This window comes from Microcebus murinus, chromosome 21, assembly GCF_040939455.1.
Source record: "Microcebus murinus isolate Inina chromosome 21, M.murinus_Inina_mat1.0, whole genome shotgun sequence".
In the NCBI taxonomy this organism is placed as follows: domain Eukaryota; kingdom Metazoa; phylum Chordata; class Mammalia; order Primates; family Cheirogaleidae; genus Microcebus; species Microcebus murinus.
The window spans coordinates 4,665,734-4,689,322 of record NC_134124.1 but is presented as its reverse complement, the minus strand read 5'-3'; the positions used below and the strand labels follow the sequence as shown (position 1 = coordinate 4,689,322).

Sequence of the window (23,589 nt, the reverse complement as noted above, 5' to 3'; positions counted from 1 at the left end):
CTCTCTGGCCTTATTTACCCCACAAGCCAGGGATTAGTCCCTTGTTTAACAGAAGGCCACGCAAGCAGGAAATGGCAAAAACCGGATTCAGCCCCAGAGCCCGCTGGCTCCGGAGCCCGTCCTTATGGCTCAGCCTCCAAGTGCTGTCATGGATGGGTTTGCCAGTGAGCCCCGGAGATGGTGGACTAGGAACGGGTTAGGTGAGTGTGGGGTGTGGGAGTGCCAGGAACAACCTCACTCTCAAGGAAACATTAATGACAGCATCCAAGTCTCCCAAGTGTCTCTGGGCCCAGCCCTGAAGAGTATACAGCAAGCACCCTGAGCTGGGCTGAGGTCTGGGATAGCCTCTCGCTCAACAGGTCCTCAACCTGGGCCATGCTCAGCTCGGCGCTAGGCTGAGCTCTGAACGGGGACACCCAGCCCGGGCAGGGTAACTGGCCAGCTCTTGCAGAGGGTGGAGAAACCTCAGTGGGCATCACAGCTCCGACAGAGGCAAGGAGGGTGCCTGAGGGTCAGGCGGTTCTGGACGGCCCTGGGGAGTGTCCGGCATGGGCTCGACCTCTGGGCAGCAGTGATTTTCAGAGATGACCTTGCTGCAAAGCCCTCCTCCGTGGGCTCTGGGGCCAAGGCTTGGCGTTGCAGGGCTAGCAAGAGGCAGGCAGCGAGGTCCCGGCCTGCCCAGCAACCCCAGTCTCCCCGGACTCCTCCCAGCACCTGTGCTGCACCCCTTGCTTACCTCACTGCACGCACTACACACATGCTTGCCTTTGCGCTTTTCAAACATACATCGAGGCCTTTTTCCACCCTTGAGCCTTTGCACTAGCTCATCCTTCTGCCATAAGCACAGGCCCCAGGTCTGTATATGTGGCTCATGGTGCCATTTGAGGCCCTGCAGAGAGGCCCTCCCTGACCCTCTGATGCAGGGAAGCCCCCCATCACAGCCTCTGCCACTGCCTTGTGCTGTCATTCCCCTAGCACCTACCACTTCCTATAAATGTCTTGTGCATTTATTGTATCTCCTAATTATTATCTATCACTGTCCTAAAAATATCTGTCCCCTTGCCTGCCTCCCTCACTGCTGAATTCTGAGACCCTAGGTCAGCTATGGCACCTGGCAGACAGGTACTGGGCCATGTATGGGTGAGCACCTGACCTCCATCCCACAGATTCTCCAGGCTGGCTCCAGTGGCACGTTCCCCCTCTGGCATCCTCCCCACCCCCGCAACAATAACACATTAGGAGGCTTCTTGCCCAGCCCTGCCAGCTTCCCTCCACCACCTTCTCTCAGGCATTTGAACAGGTCCTTGGCATGTGGGTACTTCCTGACAGACCAGGCTGTTTATCCTCTTCTGCTCAAGACGATCCTGGTGGCAACAGAGGTCTCAGCCCTCCTTGGAGTAGACATACTCTCCCAGGGCCTGAGACTGACTGCTGCCTCTGCTCAGCTGGTGGCCCAAGGCCTTGCCCCTTGCCCTGGGAGTAAATGCAGGGATTAGACTAGCCCATGTGGCCCTGAGAATCCCTGCCTCAGAATCTCTTTATGAGCTAAGCTTATTTTTCATGCATTTGCAGCCCTACCCCAACTTCTTGGACCAGTGTCTGGTAGAACCTGGGACCCTCAGGTGAGTCTGATACATACTGAAGCCTAAGCACCACCAGCCGGCAGGGGCATCAACCATCAGGACCAGCTTTGACATGAGATAACCTGGCCTCATGCAGTACACACAGTAGGTGCTCAATAAGTGCTGAGCTCCTGCGCATCTGCTGACAGTGATTGTGTGATTTCAGGCTTTGCAAACCCAAGGCCTAAGCCACTTCCTTGCAAATGCTGTATATGTCCCTGCATCTTGTAGCTACAGAGCATTTACCTGGTAAGGGCCTGAGAGCCCCTCTTTCTCTGCAAGGGCCCCTTGAGAACTGCACCCTAGCACTCTAGCTTCTATTAGCTCTTGTGCCAGGAAACGGGGGGGGGGGGCTGGGGGGGAGGGCTAGGCAGGCAGTGCTTGCCCGGATTGCCCCAGCGCTGGCATTGGCAGCAGCCCTGGCACCCTTCCCTACATACCTCCTGTGTCCCAGCTCTGTGGTCCTCCAGGTTCCTGGGTTCTGAGCTCCCAGGTGGCCTAAGGAGGCGGCACAGTCCTTGGCAGCTTCCACACAAACACAGAGGACCTCAGCGGGCCAAGGGCAGGCGCAGCCTGGAGCATGATTTCCAAAGGTAAGGCCACACCAGAGCTCAGGACCATCCGCTGTAGCTGAGAGTACTGTGTGGTATTCCCCAGGACGGATAGGCCAGCAGCAACAGTATGCCTTTCTTTTTTTCTCTTTTTTTAGGAAGCAGCTCTGGGTCAACGTTCCTTCATTCAGGGAACATCTATTGGGCTCCAGTCTGTTCCAAGGGGCTCCAAATGTAGAGAAGGCGCTGACCAACGACCCAGACTGGCCCCAGACCAAGTTCCCTTTGGGGCTTCGAGCCCCAGCTCTGGGGTCTGGAGCAGGCTCCTGAACGCTGCTCTCCTCCTAGACAAAATGGGAAGATGACACCTTCCCAGGGGGTAGACTAAGCCTATTTCTCTCACCACTGTGTGTGCCCATCCCCAGCACTGGGCCCTGCCTGCTGTCCCCTTAGGTCAGGATCTCCCCTGGGGACCCTCAACACCCCCTTTACTACTTAGAGGATGTTTGTCAAATATGTAAGACAAGTAGGCTGATCTCATGAAGAAGAGAATAGGCCTGGGCCCTAATGTGTGAGGAGCCGTTACCTTACGGGAAGATGGAGAAAAAGGGAATTGCATGAGCCATTTGAGAAGGGCCCGAGAGTCTCTCTGTGCGCAATCCAGGCAGGACTCCAGAAAAGGACGTGAGAGTCAGGCGGGGGCGAGGAGGCACCACTTATGGCCATGTTCCTCATGGCTCTGAGTCCTGCTCACCACTGGGTGGCAGGGTGGCTGTGGGGTCAAAGAATGCTTCTTTGCAGCATCTCACTCCTCAACTTTTAACTTGTTGTGTGACCTGAGACAAACCCCTTCCCTGCTCTGGGGAACCCCCAGAACAAGGGGGTTGGATGGTCCCAATGCCAGGGAGGCCCTGCCAGCTCAAGAGTCCTCACCTCCCATCATTGAGTCATGATGGGTTAGGTCCAAACTCCTGACCTGGCATCCAAGTCCTCTGAGGACCAAGTGCTGCCCCACCTTTCCCGATCTGCAGCTGTTATCAGAAACCCGGTGCACAAACACAGCCACCCCCAGTATCCCCATCTCGGCACCTTCACCCCTGCAGCTCCCTGTGCCTGGCATATCATTTCTAACCACTTGAAACCCATTCCTAAATTTGGGGTTCAGACACCACCACCTCACACTAGAAGGTGTTCCAGATTCCTCAGCTCTGCAGGGCCCTGGAGGAGGACACAAGCCAGGGCCCTGGCCCCTCCCCAACCAACTCATGAGAACCTGTGGGCAGGGGCAGGACATTCACAAAAACAAAATCGCTGCCAAGTAATGAGGGCAGAGCTGTTCCAAACAAGGCCTCCCAGCACCCCACCTCCTAAGCTGGCAACAGGGAGCCTGCCTGGGCAGAAGACTCTCTGGGGTCAGGCACAGCAGGCACAGCCTCCAAGGCAGGCCAGCTCCAGGCATTTTTCCAAGAGGTGGTGGGAAGTATGCTACTGTACCTTGACTGTGTCCAGAGGATGGCCGACGATGACGCTGGCTGCACCTAAGGATCAGAAGAGAACACCCCGTCACTCAGCCCTTGGACTCCTATTGGCAGCAGCTGGCTCTTGGGGCAGGATAGAGGGCTGAGGCACAGGTCTTCACTTGTTCAGTCAGTGGTCAGCCACTGGAGGGGCCTCCAGTGCATTAGGCACTGGCCCAAGCACCAAAAAAGGCAGAGAAAATGGAGTAAAATCTGAGTTCTGCCTGAAGAAGCAAGCACCCACAAAAGGAAGGTACTGGGACAACAGGATAACCACAGGCAAAGGAATGGAGTTAGACCCCTGCCTCACACCATATACAGAATTTACTCAAAGTAGATCAAAGGCCCTAAATGAAAGAGCTAAAACTATAAAACTCTTGGACTAAAACATAGGAGAAAATCTTCACAAGCTAGGATTTGCAATGACACCAAGTACACAAGCAACAAAAGAGAGAATAAATTGGACTCATAAAAATCGAAAACTTCTGAGCATCAAAGGACAGTGAAGACAATGATTTCCTACTGAATGGGAGAAAATATGTGCAAACCATATATTTGATAAGGGTATAGTATCCAAAATTTAAGGAAGGAAGAAAGAAAGGGAGGGAGGGAGGAAGGGAGGGAAGGAGGAAGGAAGGAAGGAAGCTCGCTCTTAACGACTACAAGAAAATTTAATGGCAAAGGACTTGAATAGATATTTCTCTGGAGAAGACATACAAATGGCCAACAAGCACATAAACAGATGCTCAACACCATTAGTCATTAGGAAAATGCAAATCAAAATCACAATGAAAGTCCTCTTTATACCCACTAGGGTGACTATACTAAAAAGAAAAAAGAAAAGAAAAATAAGTGTAGGCAGGGATGTGGAGAAGTTAGAATTCTTGTATTGCTGGTGGAAATGTAAAATGATGCATCCACTGTGGAAACAGTTGGGCAGGTCCTTAAAAAAGTTAAACACAGAATCATTACGTGGCCCTGCAATTCCGCTCCTAGGCATATACCCAAGCCCTGAAGACACTCAGACAAGTACGTGTACACAGACACCTTCCTGGCAACACTGTTCACGATAGCCAAAAGGTAGAAACAACCCAATGTGCATCAGTTGAAGTACCGAGAAACAAAATGTGCTGTCTTCATACAAAGGAATCCTGTTCAGTGAGAAGAGAAAAAGAAACAAACTATTGATACATGTTACAACATGGATGAAACTCGAAAACATTATGCTAAATAAAAGAGGCCAGACACAAAAGGCAACACATTATATAATTCTATTTACATAAATTATCCTGCATAGGTAAATCCGTAAATACAGGAAGTAGATTGGTGGCTGCCAGGGCTGGGAGCAGGGGGAAATGGGAGTGATTGTTTAATGGGTACAGGATCCTTTTTGTTCATGAGGACAATGTTTTGGAAGAGGTAAATAGAAGTGACATTTACACAGCATTGTGAATATACTAAATGCCACTAAATCGTACGCTTTAAAATGGTTAATTTCATATTATGTAAGTTTCAACTCAAAAAAGGGGTAGGGTATATGTGAAGAGAAAAATCCAGCAATTTTCAGTTACCTGAAAGTTACCTAACTGCTCTATGCCTCACTTTTAGCATGTGCAGAGTGGGAATAATAATAGCAGTTACCTCGTGGTTCCATTGTGGGAAGGAAATCAATGAATAAGGTAACTCACAGACAGCCTGCCACTTACAGGATGCTTGAAAATGAATGCTGTCTGTCACAATAGAATATTTTTTTTTTTTTAAAAAAAGAAGACCCCTTTGGAAAGGTGACAAATACGCTGTATCTTTTCACAGAATAATGCCTACCCACATACATACTCACAAGGTCTGTACAAACAAAACCACCTAGATTAAAATGCTCTTATTGTAGAAGCTGGCAAATGAGACTGAAACAGGAACTTCTTCAAAGACAAATTCCCCAGCACACTGATGAAGAAAGAAATGCCTCTGCTAGCAGAAGAGTTTTAACCAGGTAAGGTAGGAAAGGAGTCTTGGAATATTAGACTTGGAATATTAGACCAGGTAAATCCCAGAACGATGGTTCTCTGAGTCCAGAACCTCCTATCTCCTCTTCACCCCTCCTTCCTGGAACTGGGCAGAGGCAGACGCGACAGGCAACAGAAGTGAAGCCCCTTCCACAGGCCTCAGGAAGCTTTCCTCTACAGGAACCCCTCCCAGCAAGGGAGGGAGGAGCTCTTGTCCCTAAGCAGAGCCGCAGCCTCAGATGCAGCCACAGGTCAACACCTCCCTGCTCAGCCGTTTGCCCACTATCTGAAAGCAGGGGATGTGAGATGTAAAAAAAAAATGGGATTATCAGGTCAGTGGTTCCAGACCTCAGGACTTCATAGACCAGTAGAATCTCCAACTACATGTGGAGGATGTCAATCATAAAATCTTGCCGTGCAAGGGTTCTAGGAAAGAAAACAGCAGTAGATGAGTGCCGGAGCTGAGATGGCAGATCCTGGTGCCAGGTTGCCTGGCTTAGAATTCCAGTGTCTGTGCTAGATGCACGGCCTTAAGCAAGTCAGTGACTTTCTCTGTATCTCAGTTTCCTCATCTGTAAAATGGGGATAAAACAGCACCTACATCATTGGGGTCATTGTAAAGAAATATACATAAACAGACACAAGACACCACATATTTCAGAATTCAATTGATATAAAATATCCAGGAAAGGCAAATTTACAGAAAAGAGATTAGTGGTTGCCCAAGGAGAGGGCAGGAGAGAGGGCTCAACTATAAATGAGCATGTCTAAATGGGGGATGAAAATGTTCTAAAACTAATTTATGGTGATGGTTGTACCACTCAGTAAAGTTATTAAAAATCATTAAATTGTATACTTGAAATTAGTGTATTTTATGATATATAAAATAAATCTCAATAAAGTTATTTTAAAAGAATATATATAGCACTTAAACAGCACCTGGTACCTACTAAGTATTCAGTGTCACTACACTTACCATCATTTCATGGAAGCAAAACAAAAAACAAACAAAAAAAACAACAAAACGCATGTTAATAGCAACAAAGCAAGGACAATCTCAGAATATCAGAATAAAGGACAGTTCCCTGGTCGCCTTGCTATGTGAGCTGGGGAGGGTCCATGAGTCATCACATTGGGGGGGGGGCTCTATCTAATCAGAGGCTTGGAGCTGTTCTCACTCAGCCCTACCCTCCCGTGCATTTCTCAAGTCAAGCCCTTGCAGCCCTCCTAAAGTAGGTAAACTGCTTACTTGAGGGGCAGCCCAGGGAAGGGTCTCCCCTTTCTGCCTGCCCCTCCAGGTGGTTGAAAGATTGTCTTGTCTACGAGGGCCTGGGTATGCCCTGTGGGCCTCTGGCTGCTTTGCCCCCTGACTGGCAAAGTTAGGAGAGGCAGGTTTCCACCCAACCCAAGGGTCCCCACGCCAACAGAATCGTCCAGGGTAAAAGGAGCCACCTCTGCTCAGGAAGGTGTGGAGCAGGGCCCTGCAGCCACTGTGGGGAGAGAAAAGTGGGCTAGGGCCAGGTGGGAGGGATGAGCTGGGATCCTACCTATTTGATGCTCTTTTCATCTTTTCTTTGAGAAGAGGCTGCATTTGCCCCTCTTAGATGGGTCAAAAGAAAGATAAATGTTTTTACAATTAGCAAAGTCCCTTAACCACCTGGTCCAGTAGCTGAGAGAGGAGGGATAAGACCTATCGGAAATGCAGCTCTTGCCCATGCGACCCATTCTAGGCCCAGCAAGGAGAGGCTCCGGAGTGGTAGCAAAGGGACCACAGGCCCGACAGTGCCGGGATGAGGGGTCTTGGAGGAAGGCAAGGCTGAGAGAAGACAGGAGGGGTCGTCCCAGCTGTCAATGGGCACCTGCAGCCCGGTGCTCCTCTAGAGCGGGCCTGATCGCGAAGCTAGCTCCCCGCCACCCTGCTTGGCCAGCCACCAAGCGCCAGCCTCATTCACAAGTTCCCTGAGCCACGTCCCCAAATGCAGGTGTGCACCACACCGTGTCGCCAAAGGGTGTGTGCACTCCAGGAGGCTCCATTGGCTGCGGGCTTTGACGGCTGTTTAATCATTACCGGATCGAGTTCCACGGGTCCTAACTTTGAGGCAAATCAGCAGCTGGGGCGAATGGCTGCGGAGCTCTCAGACAGTTTAGCGCGGCAGCTGGCTAGGAACTGCAAGCCTGCCCGGCAGAACTCAGGGAGTGCTCTGCTTGCAGCGGGGCGCGTGGTGGGAACGCATGGGGCGCAGGGCTGGACGCCAGGTGCAAACTGCCCGCGCTGGTCCGTAGGGGTCCGAGTAAGCGCACTCACCTCCGATCCAGCCCGCCGCGAAGTCCTCCAGCTGGAAGCTGCCCATGGCTGGTGCCGTAGGCACCTCACCCTCCAGAGCCGCAGCAAGGCCACTCAGTGTCTGCAGGGCATGGCCCGGCCCGAGCGCGCCCAGTGTTAGAGCGCGGAGAGCGCTGTGGGTCCCACTCCAAACCCAGCTTCCTAGCCGCCACCGGCTGCCTCAGCTCACCCTCCGCGCCGGCAACCGCGGACAGCACGCCCCCAGAGGACCTTAAAGGCGCAGCAGCCTGGCAGGACGAGGGCGTGTTCCGCACGCAGCATGTCCCGGCCCTAAGAGGCAAGGGTCACCAAGTGGAATTGTCTTAGCCCTTCCCTCTCCCCGTCATCCTCTCCTTTGCCAACTTCAGAGCCTGAGGAGAAAGTGCCAGCCATCCCTTCAAAGATGGCACTTGGTCCTGGGCAGTGATGTTGCCCAGCCATGTCCCACCCGGTGACTTGCGCCCGGAGCAAGCACCTGGGGTCCAAGGTCTTGTCTGACTTTCAGCTACAGCTACAGCTCTGCAGGGGCCGGCTCCCTGCAAGGCCCTGGCTCAGCCCTCTCTGTCCACCTGGGCCAGCAGAAGGCACAGGCTGGTCCTCTCTACTTCAAACCCCCCTCTGTGGGCACACTCTGCACCCCACCCTGCACTCCACCTCCACCCCAGCTGGAGGTCTGGCTCACTAGGAGACTGGGCCTTGCTGTGGGGAGGGCCTTTATTCCAATGGGAGCTTCTTGTCCCCCACAGACCTCCTCCCAAGGAAGATGACTTAACGTCCTTCAGCATCCCGCCAGTTTCCAGCAAGGACTCACCTGTGGGTCCCAGCAAAGACTCCCCAGGGTTGACAAGAAAGGTGAGGTGGCTGGTCCGGAGGAAGGGGCCTCTGCTGGGCCTGTTCTTGTCATGTCACCAGGCTAACATGCAGCAGCAGCAGCCAGCCAGGCCTCCTGCTTCTAAAATGAAACAAGAGTCTGACCACCAAAGCTTGATCCTAAAAGGCCTTCCCATTGAGCAGTGGGGACTTGGAAGTGAAAGGGGCCCTCCTGCAGACCACTCAGGTCTGCAGAGAGTGGACCTGTGTCTGCATGAGGGAGCCAGAGCCAGCCTTTTGAGGGTGGAGCCATAGCCTGGCTGGGGGGAGTCTTGCAAAGTCTCATGGAGGGGTGGACATGTCACACCCCATTCCTGAGCCTCAGCTTCTGAAGCACACTGTGACCCACTCAGTCTTGGGGCTTCAGAGTTGTCATCAACATGCCCCCTGAGCTGTGCCCTGCCATTCCCGGGAGACGTGCCTGGGACAGTTGTAAGAAAGGAACAGTCTCTGAAGGATGGCCCTTCAGTTAGTTCACCGTTGGAGAGAACCCACCAGTGGAAAGCTTGCCAGTTCCCAAGGCCCAGTCTTTTGGAAGACCACCTGGAGAGTGCCAGTCCTGTGTCAGCACCAATTAGGGTGGTCCTGAGTTGGCAGGCAGTGTCCCTGGCAGCCCCAGGATGGCCTTCTGAGCCAGAAAGCTGCTGCTTGAACTGCTAATGAGCCAGAGCAGAGCAGAAGGAGTGGGCTCCTTTTCAGAAGGAACCACTGTGGGCCATTCCCAAATTTGTGCCAACAATCTGCCCAGGAGGCACATTACCCGGGGAGGCACGGAGGTCCCTAGGTTTAGCAGCAACCATGGGCCAGGGCAGGAGAGTCCCAGACTGCAGAGTTGTGGGCCCCAGCTGAATGCTGGCTCTGGGGGTGCATTTGGGTTGATCCTTCTTCCCAGCCTCCTGGCTAGGGAGCAGCACTGATAGCCGCCACTGCCCACATTGGCAATCTGACGGCGGGAAAAAGTGCAACTGTGGACCATTACACAGGAAAGAAACTGCGCACAGAGAGATCGACTCCTTGGGTTACTAGGGCCAGAAAGAAACCCCATTTCTTCTCCTACCCCCAGAGCTGCTTCCCTGAAGGTAACCCCTGAGAGCCCTTTCAGGCAACAGAAGTTTCCTGAGCACTGAGTGTGTGCCAGTCCCTGCTTCTGGGAAAGTCTGTGTTAGGAGAGAGTCTGAGATGCCACATGGAGGTGGCATTAGAGCACTGGAGAGGGAGTCCAAGGTGCTTCAGGAAAAAATCAGGGAAGGCTCCCCAGACCTGGAGTCCCCTGCATGCACCCAGTCTACCCAACCCCACACTCCTACCTTCTCAGCCAAACCCAGCGTCCCCTCCCCACACCCACCTGCTGCACCTGGGCCATGAAACCTGGGTGCTGCTGTATCTGGCCTGCCCTGCTAAAGGGCCTGCCCTCGCCACCTCTTCCTTCTGCTTCCAGAAGCCTGCCCTCGCCTGGCTTTCCTACCCCTCCTCCAGCTGATGGCCTGGTTCCCTGGCTCCTGCCCATCTTTAGGTGCAGGTTCCTTGGGGCCCTCATCTCACCATGGCCCGTGCATGCCCACACCTTGCTTCTGGGCCCAGAACCTTTTGTCTACTCAACACCTCCTCCTGGATGGCCCCTGTCGCCTCTCACTCAGCAGGTCTCTTGATGAAGTCTGTCGAACTCACTCCCAAAGTGTTTCCCCTCACAGCTTCTTCAACGTAGAGAAAGGTGCCTCCACCTAGCTGCCACCCACCCAGAACCGCAGATGTCATCCTCGCTTCCCCACTCCCAGGCCTCAGCCCCTCAGCTGTGAAGTCCTGAGGTCCCGTCTCCCCAGAGACCCTAACATCCAGCCCTCTTGGTGTCTTCCAGCGTGGTTCAGCCCAGGCCTGTGCCGTTGCCTGCCTGGGTCATGGTGGGCAGAGGCCCCAGTCCTGCGTCCACCTCTAGCTGCAGCCACAGCAAGCTTCTGAAGCCTCGAATCTGTTCCGCTCATCAAGCTCCAATGCTTCCCACGGCCTTGTGCATAATTCCAGTCCCCCTTTGGTGTGCAAAGGCCTGTGACACTGGGTCTGGCCAACTTCTCCTATGCTCCCACCAGCCCAGCCCTCCCCTCAGGCCAGAGCCCCACCCAAGCAGCATTGCCTCACCCCACATTGTTTGCATGCATGGTGGTACACATGCCTTTCTCCTGCAGGAATGCCCTCTCCACCTCTCCCCTGGCTGACCCCTGTACCTTTGAGACCCAGCTCAGGTGTCACCTTCTCCTGACCAGCCTTCCTTGAAGCACTCATCACCGAACTCCATGCCAGATCTGCTAGCTCTCAATGGTGTTTCTGCACATATCCTTATAGATGCTGCCACACTCAATTGTTTATAGTTTGTCTTCCCATCTGAACTGTGTGCCCACTGAGAACAAGGCACTGCCTTATTCTCCTCTGGATCTGCCTAGCCTGGCACAGGCCTGGTGCACAGTCCATGCTTAGTTGGCTGGACCTTAAACAGGAGGCCGTGGGACAAAGTCTGAAGGGCCTGCTAGTGGCTGGCAGCCAAAGAAGGAGTCCAGGTACAAAGTAGGGCTGAAAGGGCAGCCACATCTCTCCCGGGTACAGGGCCCAGAGTGTCTTAGAAGCCTGGCTTCTGAAAGGTACCAACTGATTTCTAGCTCAGGGCCTTTGCACTGATCACTCCTGCTTGCGGCTCCCTTCTCAAGGCCACCTGCTACCTCCTTCGGATCCATACTGAAGCATCCTTGGCACAAGGAGGCCCTTCAGACCCTCTCTCAAGACATCCACACTTCTCCTTCTAGCTCTCACTGCATTGCTCAGTTCTTGTGCAATGCTTGGTGGCTCCAAAAGGTGGGACCCATCTGACTTGTCCCCCACCACTGTATTCTTGGGCTCTGCCCCAGAGCATAGGGACGGCACTTACTGATGACTAAGGGCAAATGACTGGAGGATACGGGCCCCCACGCATATGGTTGTCTTCCTTCCCTGGGCCTGTGTTCCTGCTGCCTCATTCCTGCACTGGCCTCAGACAAGCGGGCTCTGATGGGAAGGAGAAGGAGCACACGTGATTTCTAAGGTGCCATGTGCTCACTGGGAGCAGAATTTCTTTCTTCATTGACAGCACTTTCAGAAGGCATGTTCAGAGCATGCCCAGACTGAATGTGGCCCATCGCCTGTTCAGTTGTTACTTGAAGTCAGGAAACAGAAGCAAGTGGCTGTGAAGTGAGGGGTGAGGCAGCGGCCAGGGAGGCTGGGCTGCCTGGGCTCTGGTCCCTGTGATGCTGTTGACCCCCTGGGCACCCTGGGAAAGTCCAGGCCTCGATTTCCTCCGCTGACTTTCAGAAGGTGGGGTGGTCCCCTCTTAGGTGGTACCCAAAGAAGTCTGAAATTCTAGGCCACGGAGGCACCCGCTGTGGGTGTCTTGTCAAGATGTGCCAGGAGAGGGCGCTGCCACACAGCACTTGGGGCTCTCAGGCAGAAAGACAAGTGTGGCTGCCACCCAGGGCGGTTTCCCGGGCCGTACCCCTGCCACTGGCTGGCAGAGAGGCAGACACAGTGTATACTTGGGCAATGAAAAATATGTTGACCTGGGAGGCTCAGAGACGAGTCTGAGGGTGCCAGAGTAACCCCCTGAGAGGCATCTCGGGAGTTGTGTGCTTGGAGAGCAGAGTGCCCCAGTAAGGAGAGGTGACAGCCCTGGTCCTTTACCTGCCTGGACTCATCACAACTTCACATGTTCATACTCTTTTCCTCCCCGGGGCTCCAAGCTGGCACAGTGCCGTATGCCCTATTCACACCATCTTACTGAATTCCGTAAGGTAAGTCCCCATTGTGCAGGTGAGAACAAGGCTCAGAGAGGCTGAGCAATTTCTCCAAAGCCACACAGCTGGTAAGTGGAGGGTTATAGAGTCACACTTGCTGTTTGACTCCAAAGCCCAAATTCTCAACCACGTACTGCCTCCTGGCCAAGATTCAGGAAGTGGAGGTAACTTTCCCAAAGCCCTTGCCACCCCCCTCTGTATAAATGTCCTAATTTCTCTGCCTCAGTTTCTCCACCATCAGTGAGATGGTATTAACATTGCCCAACTGTATGGTATTCCTAGGGTCCCTGTAGCAGATGACTCAGTGACCAGTAGAAAAATACCTCCCCTGGCATACCATGCCAGTGCCCTGGGCTGCCTCTGTCCTTTCTTCCCAGGCAGGGGCCTGTAGGCTGGGCTGTTTCTGTGGACATCTGACAGCAGAGAGTGCCTGGGTCTCCTCTGCCTTCTCTTCTCAGCTGATGGACACAGTGGGGACCAGACAGGTCAGGAGACCAGGTAGCTTGGGCTGGGGAGATCTAGAGTTGAGGGGCTTTGTGAGAAAAGAAAACATAGAGGGTAGAATGAGCCATTGCTGCTGTGAGGTCATGGCTGCAGAGCTCTCAGTCTTACTCATGTTCCGATGTCACACACAGGGAAGAGTGGACAAACCTCGGACCCAGCCTGCACTGCACAGGAGAGAGTGGGCCCAGTTCCTAACACATAGATACTTCCCAACCTGTCTGTTCCTCTGGAGTCCCCGATGAGGACCCACACCTGTGGAAAATAAAGGAGGGTTAGGGAACCACCTCCCCACTCCAAGAACAAAGCAAAGGAGCTTTCCTGACAAGGGTACCTTTGTTTCTTCCGTCGTTCTCTCAGCCCCAAATCTCCTGCTTTGGGAATAGTAAAAACTGGATGCGTAGCAAAGAACATCTTCAATGTGACTCAAGTGTGATCGATAGATCTCTCCCCCATCCTCCTCCTCAACTCCCATCCTCAGGAAGATCGGGGAGTAGGTGAGGGTGTCCTCGGCACCCAGTACCCTGGTGGGAGGCAGAGATCCAGCAGTCAGAGCTGTTGGCAGAAGTGGAGACCCCCACACCAGGGCAGGAGGCATGGAACCAGAGCCACGGGATAGAATGGCTGTGAACATGGAACACACAGGTGTAACTGGGCACCGAAGAAGCTTCGAACAGGAGCCAATGTCTGCACAGCCCAGGGGTGAGCGAGGTGGGCACGTTCTCCCAACATCCATGTGTGTTGGCCAGTCGTATCCACAAGGTCCCAGGAGGAGGAGGAGGATCTAGCAGACACATGCTGAGTCACTGTCTCTCCTGTGGCTGCAAAGTGCAAGAGCAGGGGAAGGAAAGATGCAGATTCCATGAGAGAGGGAGAGGGAGAGGGAGAGGTGGGTCTGCGGCAGCTGGTAGGCTGCATCTGCCTCTTTTCTCTCCATGAAAATGGCTTCAGTCCTCAGGCCCCAGGGGCAGATGGGGCTGGTGTGAATCCCAACTCCACTGTTTGCTGTGTGAGCTCAGGCATGCTGCTTAGCCTCTCTGGGCCTGTTTCGTTGTCTGAAGAATGGAGGTGACACCAGTGTCTTCCCCTAAGGATGATCTCTGTAAGGTGTCTCATAGCAAATGCTTAATAAATGGAAACTGCAAATATCACTCCAAAGCATCAAATTAGTGCACCACCTCCAACGCTTATAGTGGTAAGATTTATTTACAACACCAACCTCTGGGCGTCTGCACCCCTCGGTTGTTCTAGTGGCCACTGCTCCCTCTGTCTGAGCTTGGGGCAGGCCACGAAGGGATGATCTGAGGTCAGAGTGCTGGACAAGACAGACAGTCCTCTGCGGAAGCACTTCTGGTGTGGCTGTTCCCTTCCCATGCGGCAGTTTTTCCAGCTGGGAGAACAAAGTGGGGGCAGCCTGGGATGGGTGGGTCACTTCCTGGGGGTGGGGAGACTGAATGTGGGGCATAGGCTGAGTGTTGTCCCTCTGTTCCTCAAGGAGAGCTCAGCAGATGCTCAGGTGGCGCCTCACACAAGCAGGTACAGCTCGGCAGACTGGGATAGGCTGGAGAGGCTGCCAAGGCCAGGTTCCTCCCGTTGGCTCTGCTGGGCAGGGGTAGGGGGTTGCCCTTGTCAGTGGTCACGGGCACTGAGACAGGGAGAATCAAGGCCTGAGGACTGGGGTCCCAGGCCAGCTGTGGACCCTGAGGGAAACTGACTGACTCCTGGGAACCTCACCTCCAGTCACCTTCACCCCTCGCTAAATGGTGGGTGCCGGGGACCTGTTCTGCAGTGGCTCCCACTGCAGCCAGCTCCTGCTCCTTCTCAGCGTTACTGCGCCGGGCCTGGGCGACAGCCCTGGGGGTTGCTGGCTTCTGGGTGGAGAGGTAGGAGGCCCAGGGCTTGTGCGCAGTCCCTCCTCGGGGCTTCTGTAGTAAGGTATGAATCCTGCCGCATAGAGGCTGTGGCCCCCGCAGGGAGAGGCATCCGGGATGCTGTCCTGGTGCTGCCCTGCTGAGACCAGCGGGACAGGATGGCAGGCCGGTGAGTGTGAGGACCCAGAGATGAGGTCTGGGCATGCCAGAGTAGCCTGAGTCAGAAGGAAGCAAGATGGCCAGCTGGGTGTAAGCTCACTTCCCAGGTTCCAGCCCAGATACCCAGGTTGGCCTGTGTGTGCAACACCATGGGCAGGAAGGGAAGAATGTAGGAGGGAAGGCCTCAGTAGTGCCACTCACCCATCCCAGGGCACCTGGCTGAGAGGGGCACATCTGGGATTAGAAAACACCTATTTTGCCTCCCCCATCCTTGTAGTCATGGGACACCATGCCCAGCTGCGTGGTGCTGGTGGTGACTATTAGCAATGTCACAGGGCACAGGCTTTGGTCAAATCCCAGGTTTGCTACTTGCTAGCTACATGTCCTTGGCCAAGTCACTTAACTTCCCTGAGACTCATTTTCTCATCCATAAAATTGGAATAATAACACAACCCATCTCATAGGATTATTATTAGTATTAAATGAGATGATGCCTGCATGGGTCTGGGTGCTAGCAAATTATAAGGACCAAACAAAGGTTTCCATGAGCGCAACACCAAGCTCAGCATATTAGGTACATTAGTGCATGTAACTGAGTGGCTCTAAGAGTAGTCCCTAATGTTCTCTCTTAGAAGGGATCCATGGCTGAAGCACAGGCCACTCTCTGAGCAGACAGCCAAGCTGGGATTGAGCGGGGCAGTCTGCCGTCAGTCCTTGTGCTTCTAACCAGTGACACCCTGCTCTGGGAGCTCCAGCAACCCTCAGGGATGGAGGTCTGAAGGTGCCAGGGGTCTGGTGCCCCTCCCCCCACCCTTCTGGGGCATCCTCAACTCACAGAGCATCCATCCCTGATCGTGGTCCTGTAGAAGCAGCCAGCCCGTGCCTCCCTCCTGCTGGGTGAGTCTTGGGAGCCCCCACAGGTCCAGGTGGGAAGGACCAGGCTGGGAAAACTCTCCTCCTGTGAGCAGTAGTAGGGGAAGAACCCATCAGGCAGTGCTGAGTCCTCCGGGAATGGTGCGAATCTGAGACTCTGGCTTCCTGCCTTGCCTGTGCAAACCTCAGGCTGCAGGCCCATCTCCTCCTCAGCCAGCCACCCGTAGGTGCAGAAGAAAGGCAGGTACTCCAAGGTCACAGGTGGAGAGAGGGCCTCCTTGTTCCCTGAGCTGGTGGCCTGTGGTTGCTGGGACAGAGGCTCTGGGTCCTTCTCCTTCAGGAGGCCTGAGGCTCTGGACTCAGCCACGCAGCTCTGCTGGAACATCTGGGAAGAAAGAGGTGTTCCATCTATTACTACACCCTGACTTCCCAGCTACTCCAGCTTGCTCCCAAATCCCTGCCTATGTTGAAAGCCAGAGTGGTCTTAGAAAGCCCACACCTGATTGTGCTTCGTAAAAGCCCAGCCATGGCTGCCAACCATGGTTAGCTTGGGCAAGAGCCTCAGGTAACCTGGCCCCACAGACACCTGCAACCTCCTCCTGTCCCCTTCTTCCCCTGCCGCTACACTGGGAGCACACCGGCCTGTTCGAAGCTTCTTTGGTGCCCAGTTACACCTGTGTGTTCCATGTTCACAGCCATTCTATCCCGTGGCTCTGGTTCCATGCCTCCTGCCCTAGTGTGGGTCTCCACTTCTGCCAACAGCTCTGACTGCTGGGACAACACTCAGCCTTCTTGCCGGTCCTCAATCACAACAGGCTTGGCCCTGCCCAGAGCCTGGGCCCAGACCTGCTCCTCGACTCTCAGTTCAGAAGAGCCTCCACCACCCCACCTTCCCCTGGGGTGACTCCAGGTCACTCCCCCCTCACTGAAGTGGTCTTCGTGGTCTGCCCACTCCTAATATGCATTTGATGGATACTTTTCAATGAATCTGCTGACTCTCAACCCATCTCATGTTCCCTCCACTCCATCCAGTCCAGCCACACAGACCTTCTCTTGGGCCTCCTGATTCACTAAGCAGCCTCCTGCCACGAGGCCTCTGCGTGTGCTTGTGTTCTTGCCTGGAATTTCCTCTCTCTCCTCTTTCCTGGGTGGTGACTTCCTCCGTGCTCAACTCACGGTTAATCTCTTACTTCCCTGGCATAATCACAGTGCCTTATCACTGACTGCCGCCATCCTGACACCACTCATGCAGGGCACCGTTCCTGTGTTGTGAAACACTGGTCTGTGCCGTTGCTCCATTGATATGTCTCATCCTATGAGTTATAGATTCCACCAAGGCGAGGGTGGTCTGTCTAGCTCACTTCTGCATCCTCAAGGGCTGGAGAAGCCCTGGCAGATGATAGACACACACATATTGGAAGAAAGGAAAGAATGGTGGGCAGGAAAGAAAGAGGTAGACAAAATGAGAACAAGGCCAAGTCCTTATTAGGCTTGATGTTGACAGGAGTGAGGAGCCATGCCTTGGGGACAGGATAGAGAAGAGGAAGGAGGAACTACTTTCCAGGCCCAGAGCTCCTGGTAGTGAAAAGCCAGCCCTGTCCCTCCTGTCAGGGCCAGACCCAGAGCCCGTCGGGTAACATGGTGGAGACCCTTTGACCTTGAACAAGCCCACAGGCTGTTCTCCACCTGTGGACTTGGGTCCCATAATAGAGGGACCTGTGCTGGTCTAGCCCCAGCCTTCCTGACCCCCACCAGGGCCTCTGGGTTTTGAATTTCCTTCCCTGTTGCATGCTCTTGTGCATGCTCTCCCCAATGCCCTGCATGTAACCTGATCACCCATGTCCTAAGTCCAGATTCTCCATAGGTGCCCGCTGGCCCGCAGCCTGGTAGCTCCTAGCAGCAGGGACCAGGGCCCTCCTCTGAGCCCCAGGTGCCCAGCCCGGGGCCAACTTTGCTGAGTTTCTGTCCCTCCAGCACTACATGGCTATCTGTGGTCCTTTCACTCTCCATCACCTGTAGAAGGCCCCCTGGGATGGACCTGTCTGATTTCTCACATTGCTGTGCTGAGGACACAGGACGAGCCAAGCAGCAGTGCCGGGGTCAGAGCCCGAGTCCATGCTCTGACACCTGTGCCCTGGTCCATGTGAACTACAGGTGGTGTGTCGCCCCCACAAGATGTGCTCAAGTGCTAATGCCTGGGACTGTGCATGTGACCTTACTTGGAAAAGGGTCTTGGCAGATGTAATCAAGTTAAGATGAAGTCACACTGGGTTAGGGTGGGCCCTAAACCCAGTGCCTGGTGTCCTTTTAAGGGAAGGGGAATTTGAGCACAGACACAGAAGGAGAGAATGGAGTGACAGGGAGGCAGAGACTGGAGTAGCGCTGCCACAAGCCCCGGCACGCCAAGGACCGACTGCCCGTCAGTACCAGCAGCCAGGAGGGAGACAGGGAGCAGATGCTCCCTCTGAGCTCCTGAGGAGGAGCCGACCCTGACCACACCTTGATCTTGAACTTCTGGCTTCTAGAACTATGAGAGAATAAATGGGTGTTGTTTTAAGCCACCGAGTTTGTGGCGATTTGTGGGGCCGTCCTAGGACACTACTGACACACGTAGGTTTGTGGGACAGCTCGCTAGGTAGGTGCAGATTCAGCACGAGACTTACAGGGCACTTCCAGTACCACGTGGGAAGCGGCCATTGCCGTGGCACGTTTCCCTTGTGGCCAGGCTGTCTGTCCTAAGGCCTTCTCCTTCCCGCCATCCGGTGGGTGCTGGCCAGGGCACCATGCCCCCATGCCCCAGTGTTTCCCTGACTCCACTTCCCCAGTGAATCCAGGATTGAAGGAGGCCAGGTGTGCTGCCACCAGCTCCTCCTAAAGTCCTCAGCACAGTGACGCGTGCACAGTGCCACTCACGAGCTCTAGCAGGCCGCACCTCCAGTGTCCCATTTGGGAGTCAGCAGTTGCCCTGAGGTGTGACAAGATGAAGCCTTATCTCCTAACTCTGGCTGAAAACACAAGAAGAGCAGGGCTCTTCTTCCTGGCCTCCTCTTCAACCTGGCAAATCCTCTCTGCCTGTTGAGGGAAAATTCCAGTCATGAAGTCATAATGCCTGGTGCCAGGCAAGAGAGCCAGATGGCTCCATTACCATAGAGACTCCTGTCCAAGCACTCAACACCTGTGATCATCATCTGCTTCTTTAATCTAGATCTCCCCAAGACTGGGGGGGGGGGGACAAAGAATGCAAATGTCTTCTGCAATCAGATCAGCTCTCTCTTGTAGCTGCGGCCGGGGAGCTCACTCAGGGACTTCTGCCCAGAGACACAGAGGGACCCTGTGCCTCCAGTGTGAGAAAGGTCAGGAAGAGTCCCACGGTCTGTTCCACTAAGTCTGGGGAAGCAGTGAGCACCCAGGGCTCCTCACCTGGGTGCCTCGGGCTCTCAGTCCACTCAGGGCTGTGCCAAGACGTGGGCCTCTGGATCTCAGCTGTCTCCCCTCTGTGGCTCCTCCCCAGTCCTCAGACATGTAGAACAGTCACGGAGGGACTAACTGTGTGGGGCACCTGCTGTCTCCCGCAGAGCCACCTCCCCAGCTGCCCTCCCTGGCTTGGTGCTCCTGCCCAAGGGAAGGGACCAGCGCTGTCAACACCTCCTAAGCATCAGCTACCGCCTGGGGCAGTTCCCGTGTGGTGTGTCACTACAACTCTCAAGTCAGGAAGTACACCACTGTCATGCCATTTTACAGATTGGAGAACTGAGCCTGGAGCAGAGGCCTTAGGGCTTGAGGTGAGGACCTTGGCATGCCACCGAAGGTCACAAGGCCCAGATGTCCTCAGGGCCTGAGGCTTCCCTAGAGCTTGAATACAAGCCAGGCATGACCCAGCCAGGGTTCTCCAGGCCCAGGCAGGGCCCCTCCCTCTCTCTGTCCTGCGCTCACAGGCCCTGGAGCCCATCTACTGCAGGGACACCTGAGCTTGCTTTTCTTTTGTACAAACTGAACTCTTTAATCCATGTGGAATTTATTTTTTGCCAGGGGTGATAGATACGCTTCTAATTTTATTTTATGATTTGAATAGTCACTTGAGTCAACATCATTGAAGAATAACTTATTTCTTCTCCAACCTGATTGGAAATACCAAAATAAACACATTCTCAATTATTAACTAATGCAAACTCAAGTAGTTTCTAGAATTTATGTTTCTATCTATCTCTTTGTCTCTCTTGGTATTAATATCATATTATTGTGATCTCTTTAGTTTTATATAATTTAGATTCATATTATGTCACCACTTTTTTAAAAAAATCAACTTCATGGAGACATAATTTACATATACCATGAAGTACACTCTTCACAAGTCTATACACGCATGCAACAACCTGAGGATTAATACACAGAAAAGCCTCTTTACAGGTATTCTACCCCCTTGCTTCCCAATGCAAAGCAACCACTGATTTGATCTGGGATATTATACATGCATTTTGCCTGTTTGGAATGAACAGAATCACACAGTACTTACTCTTTCATGCCTAGCTAACTTCCTTTATTCAGCACTGTGTTTTTAAGATTCATCCTTGTGGCATACTGTTTGCCCCTTTTTATTGGTAAGTAGTTTAGCATTGTTATGCACAATGCAATTTGCTTATCCATTCTTCTGTGTATAGACAGTTCAGTTCTTTCCACTGTGGATAATGCTGCCATGAATACTTATATACAAGACTCTATGTAGGCAGAGTTTTCGTTTCTCTTAGATAAGTAGCTAGGATTCGAATAGCTTGGTCATATGGTAAGTGTATGTTTAACTAAATAAGAAACTGTAAAACTGTTTCCAAGTGGATGTGACATTTTTACATTCCCAACAGCAATGTATCAAAGTTCTAGTTTCTTCACATTGTCACCATCACCTTTTAACTTTTGCCATTCTTGTGCATGTACGCCATTATGGCTTCAATTTGCATTTTTCTGATCACTAATGATGTTGACCATCTTTTCCTATGCATATTGCCAATTTGTACATTTTTATTCAAGTGTCAGGGCTAGAATTCAAATTCTGGTAGCTGGACTCTGAAGCTGAAATATTTATTTACTTTACCAGTTGTCCAAAAGTACTTTATGAAATATTACTTTAGGCTGGGCAAGGTGGCTCATGCATGTAATCCTAGCACTCTGGGAGGCCAAGGTGGGAGAATCGCTTGAGCTACGGAGTTCGAGACCAGCCTCAGAAAGAACAAGACCCTGTCTCTATCAAAAATAGAAAAAAATAGCTGGGTGTGGTGGCATGTACCTGTAGTCCCGGCTACACAGGAGGCTGAGGCAGGAGGATGGCTTGAGCCCAGGAGTTTGAGGTTGCTGTGAGCTAGGCTGAGCCGCGGCACTCTAGCCAGGGCAACAGAGTGAGACTCTGTCTCAAAAAAAAAAAAAAGATTTTAGGTGGCACACAGGTGAATCATTTTTATTTTAATAGCAAATATTATTTAATTTAATGTGTTTGAAAAAATATACTTTTTATGTATTTTATATTATATATTTTCTATTTACCATAATTTCACAGATATTTTTGCTTAGGATAAGAGCAAAGTTATCTTTTTCAATAAAAGACCAGTGTTTAAATATCTGTATTATATACCTTATAATCAGATGTGGCAAGAACATGCAGATGACAGGGAATGTCTGCACTTACCCCTTCTGGGTTGGTGAATGTGGTTCCATGTGCCTCTGTAGATGTGGGGATGAACAGACGATTCTGCATAAAGGGAACGTGCGCTGCCGCTTGCTCTCTCTGTTGCACAGTGTGTGCTAGGCTTTGCCTTTGCCCTTGTCCGCACAGGGAGAGGTCAAAGGAAGCCCCCAGGTGTTTCTGTGAGGTTGCTGCTCTTCCTCGCCTGTAGGCAACTTTGGGCACCTTTATGGCTGCTGAGGGAGTCGGGGTCCTGGGGTTTCCACAGCAAACCTTCAGTCATCCCAGCCAGCGCCCAATGCACCGCGTAAGCTGGAACTAGTCAAACTAGGAGCAAGAGGTCTGCAGCGCCGGCATGTGGAATAGCAGAATCCCCTCCCCTGTGGGCCCATCACCTGGAGGCCCTGCTGGTCCACAAAGCACTGGACTTCCGTGACCTCACTGAACCCTCACTGGACCTTCTCACCACAGACCAGTCTGGTCTGCTCCAGCCAGAGATGGGAAATGGCTTGTCCAGGGGTGCAGAAGGGTGGAGCAGGGCTCAGCACCCAGCACAGTGCCAAGGTGGCATTCTGGATGCATCCTCATGTTTCCTAATATCTCTACCTTCCCAGCACCAGGGGTTCAGAGATGTGGCAGATGAGGTCCGGGTGGCTGAGTACCTGGTCCCAGGTCTCTCTGGCTCCAGAGTCCCAGGTCTGCAGGAGGAGTGAGCTTGCTGCCCAAGATGGACTGCACAGTCTAGAAGGGGAGGGACACAAGTCTTTCCTGTGCCTCATACCTCATCTGTGTAACATGGACATCTGACCTGTCCTAAGAGGAGTGGGTGGACAGCACAGGCAGGATGTTTGAAATACCTACTGCCCCAGATTGCTAGGAACTCATGGTCCCCGCACTACTGAGTGCAGCTGGAGTTCTGAGGAAGCACAGTTGGGGAAGGCTGGAGTGGTCGGGGAGGGCTGTCTTCCAGAGGCAGAAGGGCTGACTGCTGCCAAACTGACTCTGCACCTCCAGGGAACACTTCTGAGAGCCAAGTACCAGAGCAAAGGCAGCTGAGGGAATGGAGCATGGACAAGGCCCAGGGTGCAGAAGCCCACGCAGGGATACCCGCCATGATGCTGGGATGGGGCCCATGGGTGGACCCCAAGCTAAGGGAAAACTTAGACCCCACACCTGTGGCTCAACTGCAGCGCAGACTCCGCTTCAACTGCAAATTGGTTTTCTGTGTTGGGGGAAAAACCCCAAACCCACCACCTGTGTGCCTATGGCGGTGAGAGTGGCCATTTGTGTTTTCCTTTTGCTCAGAGTGACACATCTCTCAGCCACAAGTTGCTCACAGGGTTTGATTCGGTTGCTCTCTTGGGTCAGAATCCAGTGCCTTTGGTCATGAATCACTTGCATCTCGGGGCCACAGGAGGCAGGACCTTCCTCTCACAGCCGGGGGGAGCTCTCCACTATCCCTGACCTCTTGGCGTCACCCTCCTTCCCCTCAGGGTTTTCTCATTTTCTATTTTCAGGCAAAACCCCAGTAAAGTCCTATTCTAAATTATCCCACAGCAGGATCACGCTAACTGTCCTGTGGCTTTTTAAGAATGTAGAAACTACTCGGTACCTTATGTCCTTCATTCCTTCCTGAAAGGATTGGTGATGTGTTTAGTTGTCCCTTTCTGCCAAGCTACCAGACGAGCTGCGCACAGCTCTCTCCTCCAATTCAGATAAGCAGTTTACAGTGTCAGAAGGACAAACTTTCACTTTAAAAGTAAGATCTGCTTTTCAACACAGGCAAATCAGAGCTGTGGTTTTACAGATATCAGTC

General features: G+C 52.9%; 2 protein-coding genes across 5 annotated transcripts in view; both read right to left on the bottom strand.

The window, feature by feature from the left end:
* SLC25A48 (solute carrier family 25 member 48) overlaps positions 1-11,308 on the bottom strand; it is a 35,538-nt gene extending 24,230 nt beyond the window's left edge. Inside the window, exons 1-5 of one of the 4 annotated variants that reach the window (XM_020282090.2) lie at positions 11,106-11,302; positions 8,828-8,968; positions 7,999-8,307; positions 6,042-6,119; positions 3,668-3,711 (exon numbers count right to left, since the gene is read on the bottom strand). Coding sequence is in view for 3 of the 4 variants with exons in the window: in XM_075996062.1 (XP_075852177.1) it covers positions 3,668-3,711; positions 7,999-8,044 (90 nt within the window). In the remaining variant the exon portion in view is untranslated. Of the gene's footprint in view, positions 1-3,667; positions 3,712-6,041; positions 6,120-7,998; positions 8,308-8,827; positions 8,969-11,105 lie in introns of those variants that run through there. The other 3 variants (XM_075996062.1, XM_075996063.1, XM_012762242.2) reach the window with 3 other exon arrangements.
* A 2,921-nt stretch (positions 11,309-14,229) lies between these two features.
* Positions 14,230-18,202, bottom strand: LOC142860942 (uncharacterized). Its single transcript, XM_075996366.1, has 4 exons — positions 18,116-18,202; positions 16,065-16,487; positions 14,934-15,285; positions 14,230-14,589 (listed from the first exon to the last, which is right to left on the bottom strand). The coding sequence occupies exons 2-3, from the start codon at positions 16,485-16,487 to the stop codon at positions 14,956-14,958; spliced, it is 753 nt and encodes a 250-aa protein (XP_075852481.1). The 5' UTR covers positions 18,116-18,202; the 3' UTR covers positions 14,230-14,589; positions 14,934-14,955.
* Between the last annotated feature and the right edge of the window lie 5,387 nt (positions 18,203-23,589).